Source organism: Gopherus flavomarginatus, chromosome 19 (assembly GCF_025201925.1).
Source record: "Gopherus flavomarginatus isolate rGopFla2 chromosome 19, rGopFla2.mat.asm, whole genome shotgun sequence".
NCBI classification, from domain to species: Eukaryota; Metazoa; Chordata; order Testudines; family Testudinidae; genus Gopherus; species Gopherus flavomarginatus.
Window position 1 is genome coordinate 22,413,933 of NC_066635.1, and position 15,424 is coordinate 22,429,356.

Below are 15,424 nucleotides of genomic sequence, written 5' to 3' on the forward strand. Positions count from 1 at the left end.
ACAGGCTCTATTTCTCTCTCCAAGCTTTTGCACTCTTAATGTACGTACATTGCATTTTATAATCCTGAATTGATGGCTTCTTGCATGTTCTGAAACATGGGCTTTGAGGCAGCTGGTGAGCAGAGCACTGAACAGATGCACTTAATGCTTTGGAAAATAAAATGAAATGTAATCTACTTCAAATTTCTGTCTCACTCTAAGATGGAGTAGCCCTTGGAAGACTTCCGGGCTTATTTAGACAGTTTGCTGAGATATTGTGTATGGAAGGCACTATTATAAATAAGCATTATAGAGTAGATTGTCATTGAATGACTCAGTGTTGGAGACCTTTTCACACCAGCACTTACTGGAACTGAAGGCGAGTTCAACCCAAACAGAAATAAAGAAATTTCCATCCCGAATAAGGGCTGGTATCATATTTCTAGAAGAAAAATGTTTTTGAAGGGTGAAGGGTCCATCTCCAGCATGCATCAGGCAAATATCATTCTGGGTGTATTAACAGGAGACAGGAGGTCATTGTTCTGCTCTGTTCAGCCCCGAGGAGTCGTCAGCTGAAATACTGTGTTCAGTATTGGCGCCACACTAAGCAAGATGCGGATGGATTGGAGAGAATCCAGAAGAAAGCAACAAAATTATAAAAAGGTTCAGAAAACATGATCATTGAGAAAAGATTTAAAAACTGGGCATGTTTAGTCTTCAGAAAAGAGGAGGGGGACTTGATAAATCTTCAAATATGTTAAGGACTGTTATAGAGAAGATGGTGATCAATTGCTCTCCATATCCACAGAAGGTAGGACAAATAATAACTAGCTTGGAGGGGATTTAGCTTAGATATTAGGATAAACTTTCTAACTATAAGGATAGTTAAGCACTGGAATAGGTTACTAATACAGGTTGTAGAATCCTCATCACTGGAAGCGTTTAAGGACAGGTTAGACCAGGGGTAGGCAACCTGTGGCGTGTGTGCCAAAGGTGGTACGCGAGCTGATTTTCAATGGCACTCTCATTGCCTGGGTCCTGGTCACCAGTCCGGGGGGGCTCTGCATTTTAATTTAATTTTAAATGAAGCTTCTTAAACATTTTAAAAACCTTATTTACTTTACATACAACAATAATTTAGTTATATATTATAGACTTATAGAAAGAGAGCTTCTAAAAATGTTAAAATGTATGACTGGCACGTGAAACCTTAAATTAGAGTGAATAAATGAAGACTCAGCACAGCACTTCTGAAAGGTTGCTGACCCCTGGGTTAGACAAATACCTTTCAGGATGGTCTAGGTTTACCTGGTCCTACCTCAGTGCAGGGGGATAGACTAGATTGCCTCTTGCGGTCCCTTCTAGCCCTACATTTCTATCATTCTATGCTCAATATACCCCCAAGTCCCTTCCCAAGTCACAGCTCTAAGAATATTTCTGTCTCAAGCAAAGGCAGCCTCGAGAGCCATTCTCCAGAACTTTGAGACAAAATTGGTAAGAACTAGAGTGAACATCTGGCTTTTCATGCTTGGCTAATTTAGAATAACCAAGTAGAAGACAATACAACTCTCTGAGACTGTTGTCCCATAAACAGCTCCTACAAATTCCTAACTGTATTTTCTGAAACGTGCATAATGTTTCTGGAATTCTTGTTACCTACTTCATGATCAAATGACTCTGTAAACCAAGGGAAGGGAAACCAACCGTTCTGTTATAGCTTTGCTCAGACCTGTAAGAACATTTTATAAGGAAAGAGATCCAAGGAGATCCTGTGCCTGATCCAATCTACTTCCTTTGCAAAAGTGATCTACTTGTCCAGCCATACTGAAGATCACAATGAACATACTTTGGTTGTAATTTGTGTGTGCTGCTGACAGCAGCCTTCAAGATGATATTGAATCTGGCTGAAGAAGCGGTGCTCATTCTGAAGCCAATAAACGAATACCTGTGACCCCTATGTAGTCCCTCAAACTGGTGCCACTGCTGCTGGGAATGACTGGGCTTCTGATGAAAGTGCCCTCTGTCTCTAACCATGACCACATGGATTGAGATCCATGGTCAGGGAGCAGACGTAATGCAACAGCCTGGAGGTGCAGACAGGGAACTTATATCGGACTGAGATTTTAAAATGTTCAGAGAGTTTACAGCTCTAATTTCTATCTCACCTGTGGCAGTTACAGGATGCCCTGGTTCCCAATCAGTGGCCCTCCAAACAGAAAGGAATCTCAGGAGATTTGCAAAGATGAGGCCATAATAAAGATATTGGCTCTTCAAAAAACGTTCTTATGGAACCCATTACAAGTTTGTTGGAAAGAGTCCAAGAGCTACTGTCCTACCATTCTGGGGATAATGGGTTCAGTTTCATAAAACTCTCTTCATGCTGATTCCCCACCCCACACCTCCAAAAAAAGAAAAAGAAAAAAAAAGCTGCTTAGTGGCCGGAAACAAGAATGGGAAAACCAAGCAGTTCTTTTAAGCAGTCTGTATTCACTAACTTGGTACCATTTCCATTGTTACTAAACAGAGTGCTTATCCTACCTGACTGGTGAAACTAACATACCCATACTAGGGAGGACGTGTGTGGCAGAAGCAATATAGAGAGCATCATTTTTAATGACCCAGGGATAAGTGCCTCTTGATGTCCTATGTTCTCATAATACAACTCTGGCTGGTAATAGATTTAATCTGGAGAGATTTGGCCCCTTGACAGATGGTCTCCACAGAGAGTAAACAGAACTGGAGCACTTAAATAACACCACAGCCACTAATGATATGATTATGGAGGGTGATAATGCAACAAAAAGGACTCTAAGCAGCTGCAGGGAGTTAAGACTCAGGGGAACAGAACCTATTACTCCACAGCTAGAAGAGGCACCCAAGTTTCAACTTCCTGATGTTGCTATGATGCATAATTTTTTTTAAACAGATGAAAAAGCCCAGAACAGAAAAAACTGTTTTGACAGAAATAGTTTCCTCTGAGCAATCACTTACAGTCTAGAGGATTTATGGTAATTGGATTTTAGACCCACGTAAGCAGTTATCAGATCTGGTCATCTTGTCACCTCACATTGCAGATCATGTCGTCAACAAGCTAGGAGAGCTGAATGGACATTCGAGTGTGTGCACACATGCACGGTTAGAGGTCACATGAGAGTGCCTGGGTTCATCTAAGAGACATGACAACTTTGAAAGGGTATGTGTGCCTGATACTGATGCTAATTTGAAAAATAGATTTCAGCTGCAGAAGGAATTGTTATGCCCTATCAGTCAGGTCGAGGCAGGATTGCTTCCTATTGGGTATTTATTCATGTTTCATCCAGTCCAGTTGTAAGTGTCCCTAGCAAGGACACATCCACTTCATATGAAAGATTATTCCACAGCATAATAGATCTCATTGTCAGGTATTATTTTCTGGTTATTAAACCTAATTTTCCCCTTTATTTAATTTTATCACTCCTAATTACATGCCTCTAAATAATTTCTCTTCTTCTTTAATGTTTACCACCTTTGACTATCAGATCACTGCTTAGATACCACAGTGATATCTACTTCAGAAATACCATAGACAGATCAGAGACAGATAGTTTTTATTTATGCTTTTTGCTTAGCTAAGCTATAAACTCTTGCAGTCCTTCCTTATAAAATAAACCCTTCCAGGTCACTAATCATTTTTGTTACTCTTCTCTCAGCTTCCTCCAGGGTCTCTCTCCCCATGTGTATTGACATGTCCTCCTGTGAAGGATGCTAGAGATCAAAGTAAGGGGAATGTTCTCACTGATCAACGGAGGTGGGTGGGTGGGTGGGGGGGGGAACAGGACAGGACAGGAGTAGGCTGTACTTTTCCATTAATAGTAGAAGGGGTGTTTACCCCATTGGTATAAAAACATTCTAAAAAGATGAGGTCTTATTCAGATATCCCTGGGACTCATCCCCAGCCACTCTCCCAGCCAATCGATCCAGCTTTCAGTGCAGGATCTGGGGCATGAGTGGTAGCTGGTACTGGTCTACACCATCAATATCAGCTCAAATTGTTTGATCAAATCTAATCTCCCTGTAATTTAAACAGGAAGGCGTTCCCTCCCCAAGACAAGTAACTCAAATTAGGAATTGTCCAACAGACACAGAGTTTAAGAGGTAGCATGCTCAGCTATTGAAAATGGAGTGGGGCAGTCAGGTGGGAGGTCTACTATTCTGTAGTTCCTTTTAGTAGTCAACTGACTGATGGGGTTTGAGTTGGGCTGCACTCAGTCCTTCTTGATGGAGGTTAAGGCCTGGAATCCTGGGCTTCATGGCAGGGAAAACACGGTGGGAAGTCACAATGACTGTTGATGTGAACTGAGGCACAGGCATTATGTGAAGGGAAGACACAAAGTGGCCATGCATATTAACATGGTTCTTCACAAAAGCCTTCTTCATTGTGTCATTCCCTGCCAAGGGCAGCAACCAAATCAGGAGGGAGGATGGCATTCTCCAACTCATTCCAGTTCTTCATACTTGGGAATCATAAAAAGACTCCATGTGGAGCTTAATATCAGCCGGGCCATGGGAGGCCAGGATTCATGGGGAAGCAAAGTTCAAGAAGCTCAGAGAATACACTGTACAGGGAAATTGGGAGTGAGACTGAGGAAGACAGCCAAAAGAAACTGTCTCCAAGTAGGGCAGTGTGGGGAAGAAGAGCATGAAGTGAGGAGAAGAGCAAAATCCACACAATAAACCAATGTGCTCCTCTCCCATCTGTTCATTCCCCTTTAAGACCATGCTCTGAAAACCTTCCCTATGGGTGATAAACCCCACTGGCAGCCTCCCAGTCAGAGCCCCTCCTGGTTCTCTTGGAGCATACAGGCAATGTGACTGCCTTTTCTAAAAACTACCTCAGGCAAATCACTTTGCTTCAGCAACGACAGTAACAGGAGGTGGGACATGTATACAAGAGCCTCACCAGAGCACAGGCTAAAAATGTCCTACAGTTCCCTTTGAAACTCCATTTGTGCAGCCAGGTCAGTAGCGGGATCACTCCAGTGGCTGTAAATAAACTCAAGGCTTTCACTGTCTTTTGAACCATGAATATTTTTCCTCCAGAGACTAATTCCAAAAGGAACAACAACATATAGACCCAGACTGCCCTGCATGCCTCATGTGTGGCCTGCTATCCAATAACCTATTTTAACCCCACTTCTTGGGTTCAGGGTAAAAACACAGGACTTTTCCGTTTCTTTTCTTGCAGCATGGGAGTTCTGGCTCTCTTGGTACTGGGCTGGTACCCGTAGAGTCTGAGCTGGTCCATACACTGGCAAAGGCATGTTAGTGCCTCTAAAAGCATCAGCATTATTCTGAGGTAGGAGTAAGAGGATGACATTAAGGAAAAGAAAATATTGGCTGACAATCTGGGAAAGCTTCTAGCAGCAAGCTCCAGTTTGGGAAGTGTCACAAACAGCGCTGAATGATGCCCAAAAGAGTATCAGCAGCTACTGCCATGTTTTGGACTCTTCAGCAGAAATTGGAGGGAAGCTGTGACATCACAGCTATACAAACTGTGTGGTATGGAAGTGAAACGTGGGCACGAGGAAGGCTGAGGGGCACCAGATTGACATTTTTGATTCTTGTAGTCTTCGTCAGCTGCTCCATAACAAGTGGCAAGACAACATCAGGAATCGAGCAATCACCTCCATCAGCGCTGGTTCGGTTTCAGCAACTTTCTTGGTACGGACATATCATTAGAATGGAAGACCAACAAACGACTGTTGATCACATGGGCATCAAAAGCTTTGGTGGCATGACAAAATTGTTAGTGATGAACATAAACTGAATATACAACTGGACCCCTACCTGAAACACTTTGCTAGAGATTGATGAAGATGATGATGGGGTAAACAAGTGCCAACAAATTGGGAAGAGTCTCTCAAGAGAAATGGTGGAAGCCCATCACATGGGACATTTAAAAGATTCGACAACATCCTAGGGAACAATCCTGCACTGGCTGAAGGGGATGGGCTTGTTGACTTAACAGGTCTTTTCCCACCCCAACTTCTACTTCATATCGCATCTGCTGAGGACTGGATGGAAAAGTCAAACTTTGAGACCTAGAGATTTTCAGAAGGCCAGAGGGCAATGAAGTACAGCTATATTTACAGTCCTGCACAGAACATACAGCTATATGGGAAGGCAGCATGGCATATTGGATTGAGGGGAGGACCAGAAACTTGGAAGACCTGAATTCTAATCCTGGCTCTACCACTCTGGACACACATCCTTAGGCCAATCACTCAATCTTTCTGCTTCAGTTTGACCCTATGCAAAATGAGAGCAGTAATAATGTATCTATTTCACAAGGAGGATGGGCAAACGATTAACGTAAGTAGCTGATGGGAGGATGAATCAGTTCATGTAAGAAGCCCGGTGAATGAGCCTGCACTACCAGACAACTATTAAACGGTCTCCAAATCAATTTGCTTCAAAGGGAAAGGCTACTGTCTTTCTGCTAAGGTGCTGGCTCCAGCAGATAAAGTTTCATAAAGGAGCTAGTTGTGGAGAGAAAAAAAAACTGTTTATTTCAAAATATGTGTTTTGTTGTTTATGAAAGTTTTGCTCCAGGGCATGGATCATTTGCAATAAATCCTTTTGTCTTCTATCCTAAGTAACAAACAAATATTATTCTTACAAACGAAAAATGTCAGCATTACAGAGTAGAGTATTTCACACGCACAGAGTGTACAGACAACAATTCATCTTGTTCTAAATGCCTACTACAGTCCAAAAGTTCAGCTAGAAGCACAGCCACAGCCCTGGTTTGTCTCTGTCAAACACAAACCACAGCTACCCAAGTGCTCTTGCTTGGGACGAAGCTTTGTCATCATGTCCCACTTCTGAACCGTTAAGAGCAATGATACAATAGCAGTAGGTCAGAACCAGCTGCTAAGCTTTAATGCCTTCATGGCATAATTCTCTAATATTGGAAGCAAATGCTGGTAATGACACAGAAAGCATGGAGGTAAACATGGCATTCTCTGCTCAGCAAGTCAATTCCTTGGCCTTGCTCTCACTTGGACAGAAGTGACAAGTCTGTCCTCATTTTCTTTCAGTACTAGTATTAGCTTGGGTTTTGCACACAGCTCCAATTGTTACATAAGAGGAGACGTTGCGACGTATGATGAAGTTCCCTAGTTTGTGGAAGTTAACATCCCACATAAACCCGGGTATTCCAAGCTGGAATTTTTCTGTAATGGCAGAGAGAAAGAATGTGATAAGGAACTAGAATGTGCCACAGTTTATAAAGTGATTACAAATGGTAGTGGATAGAATAGTTTAGCAGGGTACGTCTCCACTGCACGCTCCTGACGGGGCATGTAGAGTACCTGAGCTGCATGCCCCTCAAACACAGTAGATCTGAGGCACTGCTTAGGCAAGAAGGGTAAAGACAGGCTTGAATCCTATGGGTATGTAACCTACACACGGTTCTGTAAATACCCAAGCAGTGCCTCCCTTGTCTACATACCTGATTTTAGCAGTGCAGAATTCTGTTGCCTCTCCACTGCCGGAGCCTTTCTCTGCCACAGGGAAAGTCTCTGGCGTTGGACAGGCAGTGGGAAAAAGCTCCAGTGAAAGGCTCTGGCACTGAGGGAGATATACCTATCTCCTAGAACTGGAAGGGACCCCAAAGGTCATCGAGTCCAGCTCCCTGACTTCACTAGCAGGACCAAGTACTGATTTTGTCCTAGATCCCTAAGTGACCCCCTCAAGGACTGAACTCACAATGCTGGGTTTAGCAGGCCAATGCTCAAACCACTGAGCTATCCCTGCTGCCAGAGCCTTTCCCTGATGTGTCCCCCAACCAGAGCCTTTCGCTGATGCGTGTAGCTACACACTGCAGTGTGGCTACAGCTTGTGTTTCATGGCAAGTAGTTACACATACCCTGCACATCACTGCCAGTAGTATGCAGTGTAGACATAACCACAGATTCATAGATTCCAAGGCCAGAAGGGACCACTGTGATAATCTAATCTGACCTCCTGTACAACATAGGACAGAAAACTTCCCCCAAACAACTCCTAGAGCAGATCTTTAAGAAAAAAACAGCTGATCTTGATTTAAAAAATGTCCAGTAATGGAGAAATTGTTCCAGTGGTTAGCTACCTTCACTGTTAATAACTGGTGTCTTGTTTCTAGTCTGAATTTGGCTAGCTTCAGCTTCCAGCCACTGGATCATGTTATACCTTTGTCTGCTAGACTGAAGAGCCCATTATCAGATATTTGTTCCTCATGCAGGTACTTACTGTGATCAAATTGCTTCTTAATCTTCTCTTTGTTAAGGTAAGCAGATTGAGTTCCTTGAGGCTCTCACTAGAAGGCACGTTTTCCAATGCTTTAAATCATTCTTATGGCTCTTCTCTAAACACTCTCCAATTTTTCTTGAATTGTGGACACCAGAACTGGACACAGTATTCCAGGAGCTATTGTATTCACGCCAAATACAGAGGTAAAATAACCTCTCTGCTCCTACCTGAGATTCCCGTTTATGCATCCCAGGATTGGATTATCCCTTTTGGCCACAGTGTCAAACAAGGAGCTCATGTTCACCTGATTATCCACCACAACCCCTACATCTGTTTCAGAATCACTGCTTCCCAGGAGAGTGTCCTCCAACCTGTAAAGTATGGCCTACATTCTTTTTTCCTAGATGCATATATTTACATTTAGCTGCATTAAAATGCATATTGCTTGCTGTGCCCAGCTTACTAAGCAATCCAAATCGCTTTCTATCAGTCCTCTTTGTTATTTACTACTCCCTCAATTTTTGTGTCATCTGCAAACTTTATCAGCAATGATTTTATGTTTTCTTCCAGGTCATTGATAAAATGTTAAATAGTGTAAGGCCAAGAACTAATCCCTGTGGGACCCCGCTAGAAGCACACAGGTTTTCTGATTGTTCTCTATTTACAATTACATTTTGAAACCTACCAGTTAACCAGCTTTTAATCTATTTAATATGTGCCATGTTAGTTTTATTTCATTCTAGTTTTTTTAATCAAAATGTCATGCATTATCAAGTCAACTACTTTACCAAAGTCCAAGTAAATTATATCAACACTATTACCTTTATCAACCAATTTTATAATCTCATCAAAAACAGATATCAAATTGCATGCATCCAAACGAAGTGGGTATTCACCCATGAAAGCTCATGTTCCAATACGTCTGTAAGTCTATAAGGTGCCACAGGACTCTTTGCTGCTTTTACAGATAACAAATTAGTTTGACACGAACTATTTTCTATAAACCCATGTTGATTGGCATTAATTATATTATCCTCCTTTAATTTTTTATTAATCAAGTTCTGTATCAGCTTCTCTATTATCTTGCCTGGAATCGATGTCAGACAGACAAGCCTAAATTACCCAGATCATCTCATTTACCTTTTAAAATAGTTCCTAAGCTACATGGTATTCAGGGTAATTAAAAAACATCTTACATTTCTAGAGCATCTTTCATCCCGAAGTGCTTCACTGGCTACACACAGAGACAATATCTGCAGCCACCCAATCAATAAGTGGCAGCAGCCAACCTGAGCATAGCACACTGCATAGCATAGGAAGAGGGGAAATTCTGGGTAGGATGGGAGGGCAAATCCCTGCTTCTGTATCACAACATTGCCATGGTATCCAGCCAGAACAGACAGGCCTTCAGCTTGTAAGGTCTCATCAGAAAGAGCCTCACATAACCAATACAAACAGCATTTGCAAGATGATTCATGGACATGGTGCATTTCAGCAATGAGGTGATGGCTCTAGACCAGTGTGAATATACCCGGGAACCTGCATGGACAGAACCTTGGCCATCCAACTGAAGCTTTCTGTTCATACTGTCTTTATAGAACATGTTTTAGAAACTCAGAATTGGCAGCTACCTGGACAATCGCTGCACAAGTTGTGTTTCATTCAAAATAAGCTTGCTGCTGCTGTACAGTTAGTACTACATTGCACTTTACACAACACTCAAGGGAAAGACAGCAGTCCTTTGGGATTCATTCCATTATCAGCCTTTTATCCAGCTCCCTCAGAAACACGTAAGTATCAGGATCAAAGCTTTCAAGTCCATTCTCTCTATATTTGTTTGAGTCAATAACAGGACTGTTGGGCATAAAGCCAATTATAATATGACATAGCAACACTTCCTCCAGTGCTACTGAGTTTTTGCTGACCACAGTCAAGAGGAAAATTACTGGGGCCATCAGGGAGACAGTAGGACCCTCTTGATCAAGGCCACCTTGGGCAATGTCTTTTTGGTTTCATAGAACGGTCATAAGAAGTGGTATCTTCTGAGAGCTCATAGAGGAAATCCAAGGAAAAGACCTTAAGATGGCGTTTGAGACTTATGCCCTCAGCTTAAAGCTGCAGCTCACATACCCTCTACTGCTGACCTTCAGTGACATTTGGATGAAGCAAATATTTCAGCATATGATGGAAAGTAAACGGAGTCACTTAACTCAAAGGTAACTTTGGGGACTTGAGGGTTAGAGAGAGTGGTAGATAAGAAGGTGGATGGAAAATACCCAGTGTGAGGAGACATCAGTGAAAAATCTGCATACATTTCCTTGAAATGATAGCTGCTCACAGTACAAGCCAATGAAAAATTAAACACGTGTCTTCTTACCGGGTAACCTTCAGTCTTTTTCTGACACCACTTCAGCAGTGCATTCCTCTTGGAGCCACCATACTCTCGGGCCAGGGCTGCTAATGGGTCCTTTCTCTCCACACTAATTGGAGGAGGGGAAGGAAGTAAATATGTTTTATCCAGCTCCTCTCTTTCACTTTAGACATTACATGCACATGATAAACCAGGGTAGCACAATACATTCTCAGTGAGAGAATGCAAACAACTTATTACAATTGCCCCAAAAGATATTCCATATGTGTGTTTAGAGCTGAGACACAAATTAATTTGGGATCACTGGATATAAACTGAAACAAAGTCTATGATAAAAACGTATTTAGAAAGCATTCAGTAGAACATATCTAAAGGAATGCATATCTTTTATTTACTTTTTCTACAGCTGCAATCATCATCCTTCACTCCCTTTCACCTCCCTCTTCAGACATCAAAAGGCAAATTTTCAATGAACCTCTATCAATGCACCTCTAAAACTGGGGCTTTAGAGTAAACCATGGATAAAACAACGAGGAGTCCGGCGATGCTACACCCATATATTTGACACATGGATAGAAGTTACCTAATTATTCTGGAGCAGCAAATTCATTCCCAACTGCAGAATTAAGTCTAAAATGAGAAAATCTGTACACATTTTTCTGCACTGGTGCTAGCTACCATGGAAACCGTACTGCAGACAAGGCAAAGGCACAGAGCAGGGTCGAAACACTTGCATGTGTCTGCCCTAAAAGCTTCCACTATTAACAGCACTTGCAGAAAAAATGTATACATTTCTCCAGTGCAGACGTACAATATGGGCCAGAGTTAATACTTTGGTTTTCTCTCATATCTCAAACTCTCTCTGTTAGATTTCATTTACAGCTACAACCAAAGCTGCACCACAACAATAGTGCCTGATCACTGATTGTGCTTGTACCAATACTGGTATATAACGGTGAGTGCCACTGTGGATTCCTGTTCCTTAACAATAAACATCAGTGCCAGTCCTCAATTTGTCATCCCTGCCCACTTCCCGTATGGGAGACCCACAGAGACTGGGAACCATGGAATTAAACAGTCATCAGGTTGCCAACTAAAATGGTGGCTCAGCCCAGTGCATTGCTTTTCTTCACTGAGTTGGTACCTGAGTTTGCTGGGGGGTTTCAGGCTGCTTGGGCTGGAGGTCAGCATCCTGCTGCTGAAGGCCATTGAGGGGGGTTTGCTCAGAGACTCCAGGGAAGGGCTCTTGCGGAGGTAATGGTCTGGTTTCAGGTCCTCACTTCTCCCTTTTAGAAGGTCTGTGAGAACAGAAAAAGCCGTCAGTCTCTGGGCCTGTGGAATCTGATTAATCACTGCCCTACCAAGCAGCACACAACAATATGTAGCTTGTTGCTTTGATTCTAAACAAACATACTCCGTTGTTCATTAAATGGACATGGGGTTAGGAAACCTTGAACAGACTAGAGGGGACCATAACAAGCAAGGACTTTGATGATTTCAACAGTACAGGCTGCTTGGCTTCCTGTGATTGATAGTCCTGCTGGGGGGGCGGGGACCTCAGGTGAATGAAGGGAAATACCAAAATTTACCATCTTAAAGGTTCAAAAGTTGATTGCTAGACACATTCGCTAGATAACTGAAGGGACCAGCTCGCTGTCAGACTCTTTTTCTTAACCTGCCATTAACAGGACTGGAAATGAGACAAGCCTTTCGCCTCCACGCTGCTGGTTCAAATCCAGCCCAGGGTGGCAGTAACACCCACTAGTAACTACCCAGTGCCTGGTATCCTGCTTGAAATGAATTTGGCAAGTTTCAGCCCATTTACTAGCAGACAAGTGTCCATATCACAAAGGCTAACATCACATCACAGCAGAGAGGACTAATGCAACCCCATGTTGACCGTCTCTGCAGAGAGGCAAAAGCTTAAATGGGGCACGGAGACTAACTCCTCTCTCTCTAGACATCAAGCACAAGGTGTGTTGTACTGGGGAGCAGTACAGAGAAAGCTTACACAATGGCTGCTGTACTGTACCTCTTTTGTGTACAAAGTGAGACTAATTACCAGCACTAAATTCACAGAGAGCTTAAATCTCGCTTTAGAGGTGGATGACATGGGTTCAGCATAACTGCTTCTCCTGTCTCTTGTTCCTGCTGCCCATATTTATTAATAAATTAACAACTGTACAGTGTCCACTCATTCTCACCACAACTTCAGCACTAGCTGAAACTAATTCCCGGCCCACTGGGTGCCCAGAGAGGCAGAAACAAGAGCCCATTTGTTGTACTGCATTGTACTTCTGGAAGCTCCACCTCTTGAAGATGGAACTTCCAGAAACAGAACCACAGCAACAGCCAGTCAGGTCCAATGCCCCCAAGTCATTGGTCAAAGGCAGCTTGGGAGGGCCGGGGGCACAGGGCTCCGGTGCGGGGCCAGTAGGGGGCAGTCTATCAGCTGGGGCTGTAGAGGTTCAGAGGAAAAGACTTTACATTTTCTCATTCAAAATGGGAAATAACAATGCAAGTCATTAATCCTTGCTCTGAGGAGGTCCTGAAACTCCTATTACTCTATCAGAGCTCATTAGCAAAGCCAGACAAACAGCATGGAGTCCAGAGCCTAATCCTTTGTTGTTACAGTAAACAGTTCCCCTGATAAATATCTGCCAGGGCAGGAGTGAGGTGGATCATTACTGGCGATTTACTCAGTGCTGCAGCCACTTGCGGTCTCCCACTTTGCAATCAAAGTGTTTATCTCCTCAATTAAGGTAATGGGTCTTTTACACAGAAGAAAGCTATAAACCTCTCCAGTAAGGAAGTGTGTACATGGGGCAACTGACTGGCATAGCTTTAGCGTAACAGCAAAGCAAAAGAACTTTATTCCAGGACAGAGCACCCACACAGCGAATCAGTTGGTCATAGCTCTAGCAGAACACGATAGTTATGCTGGTTGATCTGTTTGCGTGGACAAGCCCTGTGCCTCGCTGGGAGAAGATAAACAGAAATAGGAATCAGAGGGAAGCGGGTGTCTGAAGTACAGCATCAGGAACATGGAACTTTTGAAGAAGGGGCCAACTCCAGCCACCTGCATTACCGCATGTTCATCTCCTCCAGCACTACTCTCTCTACCATATCCCATTCTGCAGCTGGGGAGTCACTCAAAGTGGTTGAGTGTTGCCCAGTCTCACCCTGAGAATTATCAACTCCTCTGTGATCTTTCAGTCCCAACTTAAAATGTTCCTTTCCTCTTTGGGTTCTACTTGACTCATTCTCAAGTGCTCTGTGACACTGTGGCTAGAGACTGCTGAGTTGCATCAGCAGAGGGCCAGGATCTGAGAATTAGTGGGCAATATAAACACTGCTGTTTAAATAAGGTCACAGGAAAGAAAGGTACACTGAGAGTTAAAGCTGAGGTTCACCCTGTTGTACCTAGGCATGGCAAAACCTCAGCTCAGCTCAAAGCTTCTACTGGCACAACAAGCTATACAAGTGTTGCCAAAGCGTATAAAAGACAGGCCCCTGGGGTGTCCATCGGTGGTGGCTATGATACAGTGTGCATCATCATCTCAGCTCATAGCAATCCCAGACACGACAGAACAAGTCAATAACAGTGCAACCTTGGCAAGAGTTCACACTGAAGTTGCTAAGAGACCCCTCTCATCCACACGGAGCTGAGTGTTTTTAGAAGCAGCATTTCAGCATGCACAGCTGTGCTTGGAATGCTCTGACCCACACTGAGCAAGCTCCCAGCAGATTCCTCCTTGCATGACACTGCAGCCTGGAGGTGTTACCTCAGTTGTTTGAAGGCAACATATTACTCAAAGCTGTTATTGCATCTTTGGTCAGGTTCCCATCATGAATTCCATATGTTCTTTCTCTCTGCCCCTCCAGCTCCTGCTGTAGTCTCATGACAGCTCAGCTCCGATCAGTTCTCATTTGATGCCACTGGCTTGGAGATGGCTAAGAGAGTAAGTCTTCCATCCTCCAGCATGCCAGCAGTCACCTTCCCCCAGTGCTTTCTGGCTTTGCAGGAGGGAAGCAATGGCTTTTGGGTGCTTTGGGAGTGGTCAGCTGTCAACTGCCCTACTCTTAAGAAATTTCAGCTCAAATGGACATTTTAAAGGAGCAACAACCAGTTTATAAAATACAATGGCTAGCTATGGAAGGGGAATGCATTCATTTTCAAGGACTGGTGTTTAGTTTCAGTATAACTGGTTGAGGTGAAAGTGAACTTCTGTAATGATGAGCAGCAGGTAACATATAGAGATATACCTATCTCATAGAACTGGAAGGGACCTTGAAGATCATTGGGTCCCACCCCTTGCCTTCACTAGCAGGACCAAGTACTGATTTTGCCCCAGATCCCTAAATAGCCCCCTCAAGGATTGAACTCACAACCCTGGGTTTAGCAGGCCAATGCTCAAACCACGGAGCTATCCCTCCCCCCAGGCAAGACATTTTCTAGAAACTGAAACACAGTCAGTGTAACTTTAAGGAAAAATCTGTTCCTTCCGTTGGTATCGTATCTTCTGCCCTCTAGGTCTCTGCATGGCAGGAGAAACCAGCAGGAGGAAGGGAGCTCTGAAGTTAACTTGTGCTACCATATTCCTTGTAACCTGGCTTGTTGTGCAGTATTTGTACATCTTTGAATTGTGAATGTGGAATCTTAACTGACTATCTGAAGAGTCTGACAATGAAGAGAGGCTCTAGTTTCTCTCTGGGGGTATGTCTACACAGCAACTAGACACCTGTGGCTGGCCTGTGGCAGCCGACTCAGGCTTGTGGGGCCATTTCATCGCTGGGCAGCTA

At 43.4% G+C, this 15,424-nt stretch overlaps 1 protein-coding gene across 3 annotated transcripts in view; it reads right to left on the bottom strand.

The window, feature by feature from the left end:
* SPECC1 (sperm antigen with calponin homology and coiled-coil domains 1) overlaps positions 1 to 15,424 on the bottom strand; it is a 173,384-nt gene that overhangs the window by 31,962 nt on the left and 125,998 nt on the right. For all 3 annotated transcript variants that reach the window (XM_050928991.1, XM_050928989.1, XM_050928990.1), the window contains 2 exons: positions 11,766 to 11,919; positions 10,628 to 10,730 (listed from right to left, as the gene is read on the bottom strand). In XM_050928991.1, coding sequence (XP_050784948.1) covers positions 10,628 to 10,730; positions 11,766 to 11,919 — 257 coding nt within the window. The remainder of the gene's footprint in view (positions 1 to 10,627; positions 10,731 to 11,765; positions 11,920 to 15,424) is intronic.